The sequence below is a fragment of the Copadichromis virginalis genome, linkage group LG23, assembly GCF_057382275.1.
Source record: "Copadichromis virginalis isolate Kocher_CV1m ecotype Utaka linkage group LG23, C_Virginalis_male_GT1.1, whole genome shotgun sequence".
Classification (NCBI taxonomy): domain Eukaryota; kingdom Metazoa; phylum Chordata; class Actinopteri; order Cichliformes; family Cichlidae; genus Copadichromis; species Copadichromis virginalis.
The window spans coordinates 49773253-49792296 of record NC_140639.1 but is presented as its reverse complement, the minus strand read 5'-3'; the positions used below and the strand labels follow the sequence as shown (position 1 = coordinate 49792296).

The window sequence follows — 19044 nt, the reverse complement described above, 5'->3', positions numbered from 1 at the left end:
TATTAATACAACACAACCCCCCCAAAAAGAGCCATGTAGACCCCGGGCTCTATGGGTCTTGTGCTCGGAGCTTGTTCCTGTGCTGCCATGATTAGTGCCTCTGTGCTGTCTTTCAGTCCAGCTTTGTTCAGCCACTGGTAGGATTTCTGGATGTCAGCCACTTCCTCTGCCTGCTGGTGGTGCAAACTGTGTTGTTCTGAGTTTCATTGGACGTCTTTGTCCAAAGCACCAGACAAAGGGCAAAGTAGATGCATTTGCATCAGCAGGAAAATACACCCCAAACTAGCATCATCATTATACAACTTTAACAACTGCCACTAAATGATACTTCATACACAGACCAGTGTTAGGTTAAGTTATGATGTCACTGGCAGAACATTTATAGAAACAACCTTTGAACTCTGAGTCAGCAGCTCTCTTACATGGTCAGCTGAGCTCCATGATTGAAGAACATTGTTGCTGCAGGTTCATGACTGAAATATGGAGGATATTCTTTGGACCAGTCACTCCTCACAGACACACAGCTGGATGCTGGAGACTGTGACCTCTGACCTCTGCAAACACAAACATCAATAACTGATCAGTTCTCTCTGACAGCCATATGATCAGCTGATCCCTCTGTGATATTGTGTCTGCCTCATAACGCTGACAGGTCAGCCAATCATCAGCCAGTTTTTTCTGTCTCTGAATGAACTCAGTTTGTTCTCAGCTCTTCTCTCTGATTCTGCTGCACTGACTTCACTTAAACTTACAGAGTTCAGATCTTAGCAAGAAAACAAGTCAATAAAAATCAAACTCAGATCAAACAGTTTGAACCAATCACAGATCAATGATTCTGTCATGGTTATGTTGAAATGACTAATAAAGTTAGTAGTGTTCTTACATTATTGCTGCAGGTCCATGACTGTAAGGTGGAGGTGTTTGTGTAACCCCGTCACTCCTCACAGACACACAGCTGGATGCTGCTCCGTCCTCTTCCTCCATCTTCTTGATGTCAGGGTGGAGTTAGTCTGAGAGGTAAACACACACACTCAGAGGTGCTGTTGTACTGGAAGCATCACACTGACGGCTTTCTAATGTTGGAGCTTTGGCCCTAAAGTCCAAACCAGTTATTTTAGAGGCTCAAAGTCTTTAAAAAACACCAAAACCATCACATTATTTAATAAGTACATGATCAGGTGGATGAAGGAACTCAGTGTGTTTGGGATCATCATCATGGTGAGGAGCCCACATGTTACGGCTCCTTTGGAGAGAAGCTGAGGGTCACTGCAGGAAGTGAGCTCATGAAACCAAACTGCTGTTTGTGAGCAGGATGACTCTGTTATTGGACCTGCTCTGTGTTCTACATGTGATCAATACTTCAAATATCTGTAAACATCTCATCTTATATTTGTTGCACTTGGTCACATCTGTCTTTAAAAATAGATTTTTAATGTCACTGAGAGTTCTTTTCTACCTTTATTGATTTATTTTGGAATAAATTAAATATAAAAGGTGCCAAAAACTGCCTGCAGCTTCTGCTCTGTGACAGGAAACTACTGTCAGGCTCAAAATGACTTCAGATTATTCATCACAGAGTGTTTATGGATCACAGGACACGTTACAGTTTTACAGCCTCACGGACATAAAACTCTTAAAGTTTGTTTCTGAAGGGATTTTCAGATCAGACCTGATGTTTCTGCCTACAGCCTGTTTACCGATATAATCAATATCAGACATCAGAGCAACAGAAACCTCGGTGATCAGGACGCCGGGACTGAGAACAGGAAGTGGCTCAAACGTCGCACTTTCATAAAGTCAGCCTGAACTCCACTCACCGAGTTTCTGTCGCCATTTTAGTTTTAAAACCCGTCGTGATAAGGGCGGGTCTTACTGTGAACCTGCGCGCTCATTGGCTAATAACTTGAGATTGACAAGCCGTTATCCAATGAGCGCGCGGCTTCTCCCAACATAAAGTAGTTTCCTTTGAAAAACCAAAGTCTGATTATTTTTGCCTCCACTGACGGAGCCTGTTGTTCCCGCCACAGAGACACAGTAATGTCAGAGCGGTGTTAACACTCACCTGCCTCAGCACAGCTCTCACTCTCCTCCTGCTCTCTCAGCTAAACTCACTTCCTCTCTACTTACAGGAAACCAGCGCTCAGAGGAGCCGACCGGCCTCACGTTTCACCCACAGACACGAACAGCGTGGAATTATTTTATGTCATAAGAAGAAACATATTCATGTTAACACTCACCTGCCTCAGCTCCACCTTCCTCCTCCTGCTGCTCTGAACGGAGGATCAACACTTTCACTTTCACTGCTCCTCCCTAAACACAGAGGATGCTGGGACTTGTAGTTTTTACCTTGTGTGATATTTATGGCTGTGACACTAAATCACAGCATGAAAACTTCCTGCAAACATGTCACAGGCGATAAAAGTTTCACATTAAAGGTGAAGTTATTTTTCTGTCTCATGTTCAATAAACAGTGAGCTGGGAAAACTGAAGAACAGACTTCAGACGTTCCCTGCAGAGTTTCTGCTGCTCGGTCGTCTGCATGTTGCTGAGACTGAGCTGATGATGAAGCTGTGATGGGTTTATGGCACGTTTGGTTGTGGAGAAGAGTTTTACTGTCGGTGCAGGTGAAATGATCAGAGGTTACAGCCTCTGGTTAAAGTGGAGGCAGCGATCAGGACGGCTGAGCAGCAGAGGTCTCGAGGGTCCTAAAGTGTAAAAGCATCAGTGTTAGTAACACAAAGATCACAGAATGGGATCATCCACACAACACTAACATCTAAATCCACGGCAGGAACTCTTCCAGTGTCCTGAAAAATCTGTGTGCACGATGCTGAGATTAAAATCTGTCTGCTCATCTTAATGCAATATTGTGAAGTTACAATTCTTTTCTGTAAAAAGAATTTTCATTTTTGTATATAAATAAATGTTGATGCTGTGCTTTGGGATCGTGTGCTTCAATTTGACTTATAATGTGCCAAATGACTGCAACAGGCGGCTTAAGGCAATGCCATCCAGAGTAAGGATCTTGTTAGCCACAGTGTTTCTAAGATTTTTACGCCCCATTACAATAACCTCAGTTCTATCTGAACTTAGAAGCAGAAAATTAAAGCTCATTATGTGTCTAAGACATCCCGGCAGTTTAACCAATAAAAGCGGGTATCATATGCATAGCAGTGAAAATGTATGCTATGTCTTCTAAAGCACGTATAATGTAAACAGAACTGGTCTTTGCACAGAAGCCTGTGGAGCTTCATAATTAACCTCAGTGTGTGAAGAGGACTCTCCATTTAATAATAGCTGTAATAAAATGTTCTGGCCAACGGTGTTAAACGCTGCACTTGGGTCTAGCAGGGAAGATTTCAACTTTTCAATATGAATGAAGGCTGAAAACTGATTAGATTAATGTCTGATGATCTTTTCTGTGCTTCTTCAAGTTTGTAACACCGAACATATTAAAGGATGATATAAGGTTCACAGGAAGAGTTTAATTAGACACATTTACTATTTTTCTTTATACTCTTTCTTTCTTGACATGTTTAATATGATTACTATCAGAGGAGAAAATGAACCTTGTGTAGTTTAAAAACTTTTTATTTAATCAAACTGTAATGTTGTTGAACTCTGACGGACGTGTCTTTTAATCTTGTCAACAAATCCTTAATCACCTAAATGTGCCATTTATCATCTTGTAAAATGTTCCCTCTGCTTCTGTTGCACATCTCCCCCGACACTCTCTGCTTCACCAGCCCTGTGCAGCTGGTCCAATCGCTGCGTCCTTAAACTGGGGTGTTTAAATCTCTTTACCTCTGTTGTGAACTTCACACAAAGTTTGTGGTAACAAAATCAAACTGAGGAGGATCTGGTTTGAAAAACACACACTCGCGAGACAAAATAAAAACAGACTGCTCAAAGCAAAAGCAGAGCCCTCACAGCTGGTAGCACAAAACACAGTGACAACGTGCGTATCAGATACCCTCAGTGCCAAAAGCATAAATATGAAAACATGGGATCACCTAGAATATCCTAAAAATGGCATTGAGGGGGTGTTACAGTGAAATAAAATGAAACATTTTCAGATGAAAATGTTTCATTTTAGTAAAAACAATTCTCTGTAGTCAAGAACAACACCAACACAGAGAAGAAGAAGAGGGGGTCGTTTTACTACACATCATAAAAACGCAATCATTCATCTTCCAACTGTATCTTTCTGTTCTGGATTTAGAATCATTGGTTGTTTACTGATCTGTACTTTGGGAGTCACACTGTTGTGATACTGGGGAGAAAAGGGTAAGGTTTGATAGACTAAACCATTACACACAAAAGTTGAAAAACCTAAAGAGTGTGTGAGACTGCTAGCTGTGTCGTTCAGCAATAAACTCATCTACAAATGTGTTAGTAAAGAGTGACTTGTACTTCTGTCCCATTAAGCAACGGTTTAACAAATTTCACTGCAAACTATAAAAGGAATCTGGATTTAAATAGAACATAGTAGTGCAGGAAACACTAGTATAAGGTGTCTATGGAACAAATCTCCTTCAGCGTTCAAAATGACCAAAGTGAGGCCTACAGGCGTTTCTCTCAGTTGGTTGTGTTCAGGGAAAAAGCAGCTAAATACACTGAGACTGCTCCACATTGTTAGTGAGTTAACTCTGGATATCTGTAGGTTTGTCAAACTTGGAGTGAATAAAAGCAGAAAACAGTAAAAGATGCAGACAGTGAAAGTCTGGTTTATTTCATGAACACAATGAAACATTTTCGGCAAAGTAGCATACATGATAAATAGATACACATAACACGGACAGTGAGAAGTAAAACTCGTCGTCTTACCACATGTTATATTCTGTAAACTTAAAATAAACCACAGAAATGAGTGTTTTAAAGTCATTATTAAAAACATGAGTCAGCATTACTGAAGTGACACTTTAACGATGCTTCACATCACCGTGTTTATGATGATAAAACATGTTCTCTCGTTAGTAGATGTCTGCGCTGACACTTGTCATGAAAATGTCCAGAGCCAGGGTTCCTCTTCAATTATCACTGATCATTAATAGGGTCACAAAAGATTTGTCACATTATCCCCATAAACAAAATGCTTTTATAGAAATCATTGTGACACAAATATTTAGATTCTTGTTTCACAATGTGCATGAACTCAAAATCTTTAGAGGTTCATATTTATAAAGTATCACAAAGAATACATTTATACCGTTGTATGAGCTACACTTCTTGTAAAAAACTGATTGGAAATGCGTTCGAGAAAAGCTCCTGCTGTGACCTTCCTTCTGTGAGGGCACACACACACACACGCACACGCACACGCACACACACACACACACACACACACACACACACACACGTGTCTATATACACACATACACAAAGCTGTGTAAAGCAACTATTGGCGACTGTCAAGCCTTTGAGTCGCCGAGCAGCTGAATAGGCGAATAATGTTGACGCGCCCGCTGTTTAAAACGTAAGTCAAAGTTCCAGGTTAAAACTCCTGTTAGGTTTGTAGCATAAACCTATTCGCTGGAACGTTAAGACAATATAATTACACTGCTAAGCAAGACACAAATAGGCAAAGTTCTTCATGTTACTTGTGCACGGGAGAGAACCGGACAACCGCTTGACTCCAGTTGGTCTCGTCCGTCCTCCCATACACTATCCTTTTATTGAGGTTACATGAATATGCATAGGTTCATTAACATACGACGTCTACATACAAACAAAGAGTACCTTGCCTGTGTGTGTGTGTGTGTGTGTGTGTGTGTGTGTGTGTGTGTGTGTGTGTGTGTGTGAGAGGACTGCTGATCAAAGGGTCAAACATCCTTGGTTAGGAAGAGGGTAGCCTCCCCCTCACCCTAGATGGTTCATCCTAGATAACACGGTGAGGAAGTCCTGCAGTTCATCTAAACAAAGAGCACTTAGACTAGAACAGATGCAACTACGTTAATCCTACCATAAAATAATAAGACACGGTATGACCTCTCATGCTCCCAAAGTGCTGTCTAATACACACAAAGTTTGCAGACTATCAAGGATCAAAACCTCTACCAATCTACAACTAATTACAAAACTCTAAGCATATATAAGTAAATATTTCTAAGCATAAATGACAATCAACAATACAAATCTAACAACTCCTTTATTTGTTATCAAATCCTTAAAATCGGTAGAAAAACAGTGATCAAAACATTCCAAGCTTGAGCGGTCAGCAAAAGTCGACTTCCCCCATCACCCACTCATTCACAAAAATTCCCTCAGGACGTGAACAGATGATATAGCAATCACTATTACCGACACCACGTGACCCAAAGCTACGCCTTATCCACAACAGCAACTATAAATAACGAATCTAAACGTATATACATAAAATACAGAAATGAATGAGGTGGAATGAATACTACAAATGTACATAAGGTGCAGCTGCAGTCTGGCAGTGGGAGCAGTGTGACAGGTCAAGTGTTAAGAAGGGAGATGGCGAGGGGAAAGAAACTGTTCCTGTGTCGGGTGGTCCTGGTCTGCAGGCTTCTGTACCGTCTGCCAGAGGGCAGCAGATCAAAAAGTCTGTGTGCAGGGTGTGAGGGGTCTGTGATGATTTTCCCTGCCCGTTTCCTGGTTCTTGAGCGGCACCCCCCTGCCCTCCATCCAGGATGGAGGGCAGGGGGGTGCCGATGATCCTATCTGCTGCCCGTACAGTCCGCTGCAGTCTGCTCTTGAACTTGAAGCTTTTGTTACCATACCTCAAATACATGTACCCATACCTTAAACAAAAGCACTGCTTTGCACCCTAGTTGCAATTATGCAACACACATGGTCCTGCATACTACACTCTATTTCACACATAAGACACTTCGTTCACAAAATGAAATTTCAGGGTGCCACCCTGGAAAACATCCAAAATACAAAGCACATCGGGTAATTGCAACCACTCAATACACACCTGAAGGCACGTACTTGAAAAACTGAACACCAATTAGCCAACTACAAAAAGCCCTCAGTTTAGCCAATTCAAGAACTTTGCAAGCATGGATGGAGGGAGAGCAAGAGGAGGAGGTCATCAAAGAGGCCACGCACAGACCCATATTTCTGATGATATAAGAGCAACTTTGGTGGACCATGTCATCAACCATGGCCTGACTATGAGAATTCTCTAGAATGACTCGAAGACCTTCTGGGGCAGGACGCCAACGCCTGTTCACACAACAGCAGGAACTTGCCGTTGTGGACCTAGTGAGGGCAGACAATGCCATCCGTCTCCACCAGCTACGAAAGCAAATACAGGGAGTGCAGAATTATTAGGCAAGTTGTATTTTTGAGGAATAATGTTATTATTGAACAACAACCATGTTCTCAATGAACCCAAAAAACTCATTAATATCAAAGCTGAATGTTTTTGGAAGTAGTTTCTAGTTTGTTTTTAGTTTTAGCTATTTTAGGGGGATATCTGTGTGTGCAGGTGACTATTACTGTGCAGAATTATTAGGCAACTTAACAAAAAACAAATATATACCCATTTCAATTATTGATTTTTACCAGTGAAACCAATATAACATCTCCACATTCACAAATATACATTTCTGACATTCAAAAACAAATCAGCGACCAATATAGCCACCATTCTTTGCAAGGACACTCAAAAGCCTGCCATCCATGGATTCTGTCAGTGTTTTGATCTGTTCACCATCAACATTGCGTGCAGCAGCAACCACAGCCTCCCAGACACTGTTCAGAGAGGTGTACTGTTTTCCCTCCTTGTAAATCTCACATTTGATGATGGACCACAGGTTCTCAATGGGGTTCAGATCAGGTGAACAAGGAGGCCATGTCATTAGTTTTTCTTCTTTTATACCCTTTCTTGCCAGCCACGCTGTGGAGTACTTGGACGCGTGTGATGGAGCATTGTCCTGCATGAAAATCATGTTTTTCTTGAAGGATGCAGACTTCTTCCTGTACCACTGCTTGAAGAAGGTGTCTTCCAGAAACTGGCAGTAGGACTGGGAGTTGAGCTTGACTCCATCCTCAACCCGAAAAGGCCCCACAAGCTCATCTTTGATGATACCAGCCCAAACCAGTACTCCACCTCCACCTTGCTGGCGTCTGAGTCGGACTGGAGCTCTCTGCCCTTTACCAATCCAGCCACGGGCCCATCCATCTGGCCCATCAAGACTCACTCTCATGTCATAAGTCCATAAAACCTTAGAAAAACCAGTCTTGAGATATTTCTTGGCCCAGTCTTGACGTTTCAGCTTGTGTGTCTTGTTCAGTGGTGGTCGTCTTTCAGCCTTTCTTACCTTGGCCATGTCTCTGAGTATTGCACACCTTGTGCTTTTGGGCACTCCAGTGATGTTGCAGCTCTGAAATATGGCCAAACTGGTGGCAAGTGGCATCTTGGCAGCTGCACGCTTGACTTTTCTCAGTTCATGGGCAGTTATTTTGCGCCTTGGTTTTTCCACACGCTTCTTGTGACCCTGTTGACTATTTTGAATGAAACGCTTGATTGTTCGATGATCACGCTTCAGAAGCTTTGTAATTTTGAGACTGCTGCATCCCTCTGCAAGATATCTCACTATTTTTGACTTTTCTGAGCCTGTCAAGTCCTTCTTTTGACCCATTTTGCCAAAGGAAAGGACGTTGCCTAATAATTATGCACACCTGATATAGGGTGTTGATGTCATTAGACCACACCCCTTCTCATTTGCCTAATAATTCTGCACTCCCTGTATGTGTGTGCGTGTCCAGGGTTCAGCTGAGACAGTGTCCTTCGCCCTGCCAGGCTAAGTAAACAGTCTTCCAGCCAACCCAGGTGGCCTTGCATGGAATAGGAAGGAACAGACTCAACACAGTCGTTATCAGGGTGTTGTTCAGCTCCGGCCTTGAGCCCACGTCTGGGGCTGAAGGGGTCTCCGCATAAGTGATGGTGCTTTTTACTTTAGTGCGAACAGCTCATATGAATTTCAAAGCAGTTCTACAGTCCAACACTGGTCTCTCAATCTCCCGTTGGAGAGCCGCGAGCTTCGCCATACTTGCGTTCTGTGATGTTGTCATTCTTGTGCTCAAGGAGCCGATTCTGAGAACTCACGGCAGTGTGCCTCCCCGAGATGTCATCCAATTTGTGCCCAGAGATGTTATTCCGAGCGAGCCTTTCCGAGATGTATCCAGTCTGCAGTCAGAGATCTTATTCTGAGTATCCACAGCAGCCGTAGTCTCTCCAAGATCTTATCCGTGCTGACTCAATGAGCCCATTTTGAGAAACTCACGCCTCTCCCATCGTTCCAATCCCAGCGGGCAGCCTTGTGGGGGTTTGAACAGCCGGTTCCGCTTTCTCAAGCCAGCTCCGATCAGCCAGAACCCTGTTACCATGGTTTCGAATAGGTAGATATCTTCAGCACGCAGACTCACCCGAGCCCAAACTTCTCGTTGAGAAATTGCATTTAGGGACCAGTTTTCAACAGGACAATGACCCCAAACACACCTCCAGGCTGTGTACTAGAAGAAGTATACTAGATGGCGGCGCGCACAGACGCAGCGGCTCTATGCTCTCCACTTGGGTGCCTTTCTTTTTTGTTTCTCCACTTTTTCTTCTTCTTTTGTTTTCCTTATTGTGAAGCCAAATTTTCCTACAACCATCTGGAATTATGCAAGATCGGATATAACAGCCAGATCCCCATTACCAGTGATTATCAGAGGGTGCACAACATCCCCCCGGAGATAGCGAGAACATCGGGTGCTCCGTGGATTGTTATCGGCTCTGCCAAGAAACGCAGGCGGCGGAAGGAACGCAAACAAAAGCGGGGATGCCTGTCGGGCCTGCTGGTCAGGCTAAAGAAGCAGCCTTTCAAACCACCGCTCCCGAGCATCTTTCTGACCAGCGCACGGTCGGTCGTCAACAAAATAGACGAACTGAACCTACTTCTCGCCGCACAGCCAATCGTCCGTGACTGCTGTGTCCTGGTCGTCACGGAGACATGGCTCACTCCGCGAGGCTCCTGCCTACGACAGCCGTAACGCTCCGACAATCCATCAAGCGGTGGTAGCTTAGCAAAGTCGTACTGAAACATCTGACAGATTTTCGAGCGCCGTGCACATAAAATCGTTTCGAGGTCAGTAAACACAACCAGAGTTCATACATAAGGCACACGGGGTTATAAGGGGCTCTGTCGACTTTCAGAAAAATCAAAGGATTGATTTTAAGTGCGCCGTATTTTCCAAACAACACGGTAATAACGACGGCCCGCTAGCATGCTCTACCAAAAATAGTGCTTTGTTGTGTATCTGACGGACAAAAGCTAAACCAGTTCCACACCACTGAAGCTGCAGCATTTTTACAAACCAGTTCTGGTTCATCCGTTTCATTTAGCGATCCACTTTCGCTCTTCTCATTCTGCGTCATCATCCAATTCCACCTGTGATCTTGTGTCACCATTGCTCTCTGAGCTTTGTGTTGCTTCTTCTGTCACCTGACAAATAGGACATACATGACAATAAGAATAAAATGTGGAGCTGCTTCAGTGTGTCTGTCACTTTGTGCAGATCTTGACTGATCAGTAATGTTTGTAGGCTGAGTGCATTTTTAAAACAAGTTGTGCAAACTGCACTACAAGGTGGAATATTTGCAAAATCATAACTATGACCTATGAATACGTCAGTGCCATTAAGATGAAATTCTTGTGTCACCAACATTTTAACGTTAGGCATATAATTCTAACAGCCTCTGTAAACTAATATCCTGGCTGCTCGAGGCTGCTGTTTTCTCTGACAGCTTCACTTAGATTAGAATTAGAAACGCTGCTCTGAGACTGAGAGAACTAACAGTGCTGCATGTTGTGCTGTTAGTTTCCAAAACACGTTATTCATAGTTACATACAGTTTTAGACTGATGTGGGCCAAAGCCTAGCATAGCCTGCAACGTTATTGTGACGGACACATTTTATGTGTCAGACCCAGGACCCTGAGCAGTTATGGACTAATATTATAATGTATGTATTTTGTATTGCTGTCCCTCGTTCTCCCTGCTTGTAGACGTGTGTGTGTGTGTGTGTGTGTGTGTGTGTGTGTGTGTGTGTGTGTGTGTGTGTGTGGCCCTGGCAGGTGATTGGCCACACCTGCAGCTGATCAGGCCTGTCGGAGGAGCTATTTGAGAGTGTGGTGGAGCTCTCTCCGACGCTGGATCATTGCGTGGCTTCACGTCAGTCTCTCGACCAGTTCCTAGTTTGAGTCTGCTGCATTATTGTGTGTCTGACGGCTTCCTCTCTCTTATGTCCCCAGGAGTTACGGGGAGACGAGAGGACAGCGAGCACGGGGTGCTCATCACGGAGAAGCGGAGACAGGAGCACTAGCACTGGGAAGAGGACACGTCACGGGAGTCGGGAGAGCACGGGATTTATTGTCATGTCTGTCCATCGCTGTAAATAAACGCACTGCTTGTACATAGAGCACCGCGCCTGTGTCCTCCTTCCCTACACCCCCACGGTCTGCCAGCCAGACCGTGACATTATGAGTGAACTTGGCTTTAAGTGACTTACAGGTTTCTCTGAAAAATACTTTCTTATATCCAGGTTCTTCCTCTTTGCTGCCGTCCTCCTCTCCTCCTGGGAGCGCAGGCTTGCCGCTGCTAAAACTCAACGGAGCTCCCTGAAAGGTTCAGCCAATCACATTGGCCATATTTGTCACATGAGGTAGGACTCCAGTACAGGACGTAATTTAACTCTTTCGGCACCGCTGGGTGAATGAGACGTTGACAGATTTTTTTTCTTCTTTCTATCAGGTTTGCTTTTCTTTACTCGAAGAGATCAAATTATTGGTGAGGACAATTCAATAATCGCTGGATATTGGTGGGGACATGTCCCCTCCGTCCATGCCAAATCGACGCCCTTGCCCGAATCGATTCAATCCATGATTCGATTCGATTCGATTCGATTTGGGGAAATTTTGCCTCAGACAGTCAGCAATATTATAATTTAGATCATACCCCCCCCCCCCCACACACACACACACACACACACACACACACAGCCTTATGGGTACAGTAGTCTCCTGCTACACCTCCTTTTAGCTAAAGACATACTTCATAATGACTCACTCAGCTCACAAGAACAGGAATGCAGAGCATTATCAAACGTTAAAATGATACACATCTCTCACTTGTTCACTTACATTTAAACGAAACACATAATTGTAAACATCTCTAACAGCCTAAGCCAGCTTTGAATAGGGCCTGAATGGATAACTTCAGAGAATTACACATCCAATCTTACACGAGGGCTCACCGCTCGACCAGATCTGGTAACAGTCCCTGTTGGTGTGAGGTGGCTCCTATTTCTCCTTAGAAAACCTGTCTGTCTCTACCACATAAGATCTGGGAGCACTGGCAGGTCCAACTACTGCTCCAGTGGTTCCTTCAGTAGTAATCCACACCTTCTGTCCTGACTCTATGTCTGCGGTTGTAGTGTTTTGCCTGCTCACGCCTCCCCTCCTCATCCTTCTCGCGAAAAGCCTGTAGGTCGGGCCACTTTGGCACCAGCTTCGCAGCAGCTTGTGGCAGAGAGGTACGCAGGTGTCTCCCCATGAGCAACTGTGCCGGTGAGAGCCCATGTTCCAGTGGGGTGGCCCTGCACGCTAGCAGTGCTCTGCTGTAGTCACAGTCCTTTCAAATCTTTAATGGTACGATCAGCGCGTTCTGCCTCCCCGTTGGCTTGGGGGTACCTGGGGCTGCTCGTTTCATGTGTGAACTGGTACTCTTTAGCAAAGTGCTTGAACTGTTCTGATGAAACTTGCGGCCTGTTGTCCGATACCACAGTCTCGGCAACTGCATGTCTTGCAAAGGCCTCTTTTATAGCATTAATAGTGACCTCTGCTGTTGTGTCTCTCAGTTCAGCAAGTACCAACGACCAGATTTGGTGTGTGGTAGTAACAGGCAAATGAACTTTTGTTTTTTAATGATTTGAATATATATGAATGCTTGTGCATAAATACACAAACAATACACATATGCTTTCATGCTTTCAATTGTGTCATTTACGTGATCTAGGTCAGCGGTCTCCAACCTTTTTTGCACCACCGACCGGTTTATGCCCGACAATATTTTCACGGACCGGCCTTTAAGGTGTCGCGGATAAATACAACAAAATAAAACTAGTACCGGTACCGAAAAAGAAGATTTATTCATAACACACGTGAAAAGACCCAGGAAAACCGAGTTAATGATAAAAACGATAACAAAATAACGCTGAAAAGCAATAAAAACCCTGAAAACCAGACATTTCACACCTGAGCCTCAACTCTCGCGGCCCGGTACCAAACGACTCACGGACCGGTACCAGTCCGAGGCCCGGGGGTTGGGGACCGCTGTTCTAGGTAGCTCTGTTTTGGAAGTTCAGTTCAAGCTAGAAATGTGCTTTGGAGTTTGTACGTGTTTTGTCTCTAGGGGCCACCACATATATTTCTATTTACATTCAGGTGACAGCAATCCATGGATGGTTTCGACATGCAAGAGGATATTTTCCCCGGTGCCCAGCGGGAGAAGACACTGCTTGCGATGTCGATGAGGTCCTGTGGCCAGACCCCAACAGACGGCGGGATCCATGAGCCCACGTATGCACAATTGTCATGATTTTTTGTGTGTACAGTATAGTGTTTTTTCTATTACTGTATTATGTTTGTGTTTTGCTTTATCTGAATTGATGGTGCTGCAGTGGACAATATTGAGTAGGCCTATTTGCTTTTTTTGGTTGTTTGTGTCTCCTGAAAATGTGCCTTCAGAATAAACAATGACAATGAAAGACTGCAGTGTTTTATATGAAGTAGACTAGTGTGTCCCCCTGATCTGATCTGCATGTGATGCAAGTATGTGTCATTTTGTCAACAGAGTTACATCTTGACAGAGGAATGTTAGGTTTTGACAGCAGAGTTTCAGTTTGGCACAGATGTGAATGGTATATTTTGATGTGTCATGTTTACTTGTGTTTAGAGTTTTGGCACAATGAGCGACGTTTTGCAAAATGTGTTCAAGCAACGGGCAAAAACTGTAACATGTTTTTCACCAAAGATTTCAGCAATTATAAAAATTCAACTCAAGCTATTCAGCTATTAGCATTCACACTGCATTTTCTACAGGAAGTACATTTTATATACCAGTTTCAGTTCAAAGTGCATTAAAAATAATAAATAATTATTAAAAATAATACCATCAATATGTTACTGCACTACACTTACTGGACTTGTGGAAGTATTTTGAGAACCATAAGAGATTCTTACAAATGTTTGAAAGAAAAAAAATCTTTAACATAGCTGGAGACTCGTGTAGAAATATGAATGAGTTTATAAAGTTTCTGTCATGGTGTGCTGTGACAGGCAGGTAGTAGGACCCAAACACAGGACTCTTACGTGGAATGAAACTTGAATCGGCAGCTTTTATTGCTGGAAACTCAGGTGGACTCAAGAAACTACAAACTAAGAAACAAGAACTAGGAAAACAAATCAGGAACTATGAACAAGAATCAAGTAAAGAACGCGGAGGAGAAAAAACACCCAGCCCACTGAAAACTAAAGAAACCCCCAAAAACATGAAGAACAATCATTAAGGAACATATTTACATATTTAGAGTTACTGCAACACCAACACTGGGTCACAGCTTCAGTGTCAGTCGGTGACTTTTGGTCTGCAACAGCAGCAGAACAGACTTCTCAGTCTTTTGAAGAAGCCCTTTTTCTTCTTCTTGATCTGACGGTCTTCGGACTTCATTCTGGCTTCAGGTTCTGGAAAAGGTTCCTCAAAGGGAACATCAGGAACCGGCCCAATTTCAGAACAAGATCCGTTGATCATATGATCTTCACCTTCAACACAGGATTTGGACTCGCCATAGGGTTCCTCACAGGGAGCGTCGGGCTCTGCAACACTTTCTGACAGAGCTCCTTCGATCGTAAGGTCTCGAGTACTCAGACTGGATGCCCTTTCAGAAAGAAGTTCCTCACAGGGAACGTCGGGCTCTGCAACACTTTCTGACAGAGCTTCTTCGATCGTATGGTCTCGAGTACTCAGACTGGATGCCCTTTCAGAAAGAAGTTCCTCACAGGGAACGTCGGGCTCTGCAACACTTTCTGACAGAGCTCCTTCGATCGTAAGGTCTCGAGTACTCAGACTGGATGCCCTTTCAGAAAGAAGTTCCTCACAGGGAATGTCGGGCTCTGCAACACTTTCTGACAGAGCTTCTTCGGCTGGTGGAACATTTGCCACTGAAAGGCCGTCAGAGGAGCGCTCACCATTTGTGCTCTTCACATCAGGACTTGAAGGGGGCTCAAAGATTTCACATATCCGGATCCTTGCTACATCAGCAATGGTCTTCAGCAACAGGGGTGCAAAGTTTGCAACTTGGATAGACAGAATTTCTTCAGGAAATTTCTGTCTAATCTCCGTCAGGATGCTGTCGACCAGATCGTCTCGGATAGAGCGGGTGAAGACGGCCTGTGTTTCCATCGCCGTGAGGCTCTTGGAGACACGATCTAAAGTGGCCTTGGTGACACTGGTGGAGAGGATACTTAGACTCTGGGAGGCCATGTTTAGGAGGGGACGAGGAGGAAGCTCCCAGAAGCCCTGGAGAACGCGGGGAACTACCTCGACCACTACCTCCTGCGCGGTGAGCAGTTTGCTGTTAGGCTGTTCCTGCTGCTTCTTTTTCAGGATTTCAACGTAATCCTTCACCGCGCTGAGGAGTTTAGGTGCTCTGTAGAAAAACATGATAAGAGTTATCTGTTAAACATATTCAAAGCATCATTTAAATATTGAAACACTGTAGCTGGACTGTTAACCCTGTAACCACCTTTGTATCATACATGAGTTTCTGAGACCTCGATCTCATCAACATGATCAATACTTGCTATAATTTCTAAATGTTGTGGACAAAACTCTTTTTTAGTCTAAAGTTAACATTGTCGTTAACACAAAGTTGCCAAAAACACCCAGTGTATCAAATGTGATACAAAAAATAAATACACAATAAAAGTAAATCATACACAACATGACATAGCAAAGAACTCATGTGTGGCTTTTGTTTAAAGGGTTGATAAACATCTCAGTTCCAAAGAATCTGAATTTTCTGGCTGTTTTTTGATGGGTTGGGTCTTACAGGGTTAATAACTGTATGTTACATGTGACTCACTGAAATTTAGGAGGTACGGCCTCTGGGAACTGAAGAAGCAACCTGGCTTCAAATTCAACGTCCCTCATTTTATTGCTGACGTTCACCGCCCACACCTGAAACAGAAAACACATTTACAGTGCGCTTATGTGTAAAGGTTATGTGCACGTAATGAAAAAAAAGTCTTGTGGGTTTTCTCGTCTTACCAGCCTTAGAAGAGGTTTGGCTTCCTCTTCGTCAAAATCCTCTAACTCAAACTCCCACAGCCTTCAAAAGAAAGCAAAGCAGAGGTTTTCTCTCAGCACTTACACGTCATCACAAACAGACTTTCAGGCGTGACAGTAACTCACTGCTCTCTGAGCGTCTCCCTGCTCTTCTCCACCAAAAGATCTCTCAGATCTTCAGCAGTGAGGTTCGGTGGAATTAGATCTTCCTGCTGAAGTCTGAGAAACTCCGTCATTATCGCAACCTAAAAGTAAAGGAGACATTTAATCACCACCACTCTCAGGTCCTCAGAAATGACCTGATATTTTCTGTCAGCTTTGGTTTGCATGAATCTGGGTCTAACCTGAGCCTTGTAGCCCGGAAGATACCAGCAGATCTTTACAGCTGTTTCATAAATCGGTGTGTTGAACAACACCTGTCAAAGAAATAGCAATTTAGTCATTGTTACTTAAAATGATTCTCAGTTTGTCAACTTTTAAAACGACATCAAATTCTTCAAATTACTGAAATGCAGTAAAAGCAAAAGCGTCACATACCCTGATAGGCTTATAGATTCCTTGACTCTTTTCCATTTAAACGTGTTCAAATCAAAGTCAGGAAGAAAAACGTCAACTGCTCTCCAACGATGGCGTACGGGGGATCTGGACCTGAAAATGCTCTCAGCTCGGTGGTCTCGCACAGATGAGCTCTTTTGACAGTCTGATGTTTATTTATGAATGCAGAATTTCTTGAGCAGTCACCATGGAAACTTGATGCAGCTTCATGTTGTTAAATTAAAAGTAAACACTGTGTATTTTGCACTACACTCCACTAAACTTATCATATAAGTAAATAAAGTGTGAGTTAGGTCCCTCCTGTGGAAAGAGCCACACAAACCGATGGATCAGAAAAGACAAAGTCAGCTACAGCATGCCTTTTCATATTATGTGCCTGCTTATCTCCATTTCTTTACAGTAGATGGGAACTTTTGCAGTAAAGCAATGGCTTACAAACAGTGGACTGTGGACTAATGCAGACATCTGAAGCCTGACAGCAGCTGGTATATACACAGCTTTGGACAAACTGGCCCTTTAAACAGCCCAGAGGAAGAAGAGACCTCTGCGTTATCAGTGCAGCCTAAAGCACAATAATAATAATAATACTATTAATATGATTTTTAGAGCAATAATGCCCCAAATATTGAAGTCATTAATTACACATCCGTCATGCTTCACAGGAGGTCAGGAGTGACCGATGAACGTGATGCTACATTAGAGTCTGTCCTATGAGTTCAGCAGGAGGAGGTGAACCCACAGCTGGGACCAGTTCTCTAGTGGGTCCAGTATCATACTTGTGTTCATCCTGGTCTGAACCTGGTCAGAAGAACTGACTTCACTTTTGAAAATTCAATACTTATAAAAGGTAACCCCAAACAGTCTACAACGGCTGTTTTCTGTCCACCGAAGCAAATTTGATTGACGAGGTTTTTGTACCTTCACTTCTCCAAAAAGCAAATAAAGAGATTAAACAAAGATTTACTGAACGACCGTCAGAATTCCCAGAGCTAACGTAGATCGCTTTATGCTCTTGAGTCAGGAGGGATAAGAAAAGTGACTGCAAACATTGTGGAACGATTCATAGCGTTTGATTGCTTGTGTGAATGTATTAAACAGGAAACCAGGAGCTGCAGAAACCCAGTAATGCTGAAGACGCATGCGTGTGCGTTTATTACAGGTTTTTCTGAATGCTTAAACCCTAACTGTGATTCTTACAGCACAATTCCTAAAACTATTGATACTTATAGCAAAACCACTCACTGAGTGTGCAAAACTAAAAGCACAAACACTGCTTTGCACTCAGTTTGCCATTTTGTAACACACACTTTGCAAACCTGTAGCTACAATCCACTGCACAGCACTCTTTTTGCAGAACTGTAAACACAACTCACTGCTTTGCACTCAATTTCCAAATGATCAACGCACTCCTAGCAAAACTATACACATTTATGGCCATTATTTACACTATTTTGTCAACTGTCATGTGAAAGCTTTTTTAGATAATTAGTTCACTTTGCAATCAGCCTAAGCACTATGATACAGGTAAGCTCTGTGTGTGGAGTACAATGGAGGGAGCAGGAAGAGTGAGAGGAGGCCGAGGAAGAGGACGTGGAGGTGAAGAAGTAGGATGAAGAGGACGACAAGGACAAGGAGGAGCAAGAGGAGGACGAGGAGGGGGGAGAGGACGGGTAAGAAGAGTAAGAAATAGAATTGCTGATGACATCAGAGCTACAATAGTGGACCATGTCATCAACCGTGGAGTGACCCTGAGGGAAGCTGACCAACGTTTTTTTTGGTTTTTCTCAAACTTAAGTAACTGAAACCTTTCATTGAACTACAGCAGAAACAGATTGGAAATGCCAAGTTATTCTAACACTAGTGGACTTGTTAAACAAAACATTTGTTTCGCTTCTTTCTCAACATGCAGCACCATTAAGAACAGTGGACCAGCATAGTTGGTCTGCATGAGCACACTTACTGCAACAGTTGTACATGCTGAAACTGGTTGCTGGCAGCTGATGTGAAGAAATGTCTGGACACATCAAAAGTTTTCTTTTTCTTTTTTCCCTCCCTTGGATAACATACACATGGCAAATAAAAACATGTAACTACGGTGACGTGAAGTGTGTATCATCAGGTTTAAC

The 19044-nt window shown here is 43.4% G+C and overlaps 2 protein-coding genes and 1 long non-coding RNA gene across 5 annotated transcripts in view; 1 reads left to right on the top strand and 2 right to left on the bottom strand.

Annotated features, from left to right (window-relative positions):
- The window catches only part of LOC146682049 (NACHT, LRR and PYD domains-containing protein 12-like), a 233161-nt gene that overhangs the window by 141582 nt on the left and 72535 nt on the right, over nucleotides 1-19044 (bottom strand). The gene's annotated exons all lie outside the window — the stretch shown is intronic.
- LOC146682054 (uncharacterized) lies at nucleotides 10872-13590 on the top strand. 3 transcript variants are annotated; one of them, XR_014917995.1, is made up of 4 exons: nucleotides 10872-11191; nucleotides 11272-11681; nucleotides 11771-11806; nucleotides 13462-13590. It is a non-coding gene; the product is annotated as an uncharacterized LOC146682054 (long non-coding RNA). The 3 variants fall into 3 exon arrangements; XR_014917994.1 differs by lacking the exon at nucleotides 11771-11806; XR_014917993.1 differs by lacking the exon at nucleotides 13462-13590 and having other exon boundaries at nucleotides 11771-11882.
- LOC146682053 (uncharacterized) lies at nucleotides 14395-17195 on the bottom strand. The gene is made up of 7 exons (XM_085448519.1): nucleotides 16901-17195; nucleotides 16708-16779; nucleotides 16490-16608; nucleotides 16346-16406; nucleotides 16161-16255; nucleotides 15182-15725; nucleotides 14395-14983 (listed from the first exon to the last, which is right to left on the bottom strand). The coding sequence occupies exons 1-7, from the start codon at nucleotides 16934-16936 to the stop codon at nucleotides 14645-14647; spliced, it is 1266 nt and encodes a 421-aa protein (XP_085304645.1). The 5' UTR covers nucleotides 16937-17195; the 3' UTR covers nucleotides 14395-14644.

Coding starts and splice junctions, on each gene's coding strand:
- LOC146682053 (XM_085448519.1), bottom strand. CDS start 16,936: ATGGAAAAGAGTCAAGGAATCTATAAGCCTATCAGG. Junction 16,609..16,707: donor TTCCGGGCTACAAGGCTCAG/GTTAGACCCAGA, acceptor CTTTACTTTTAG/GTTGCGATAATGACGGAGTT. Junction 15,726..16,160: donor GCCGTACCTCCTAAATTTCA/GTGAGTCACATG, acceptor GTTTTTCTACAG/AGCACCTAAACTCCTCAGCG.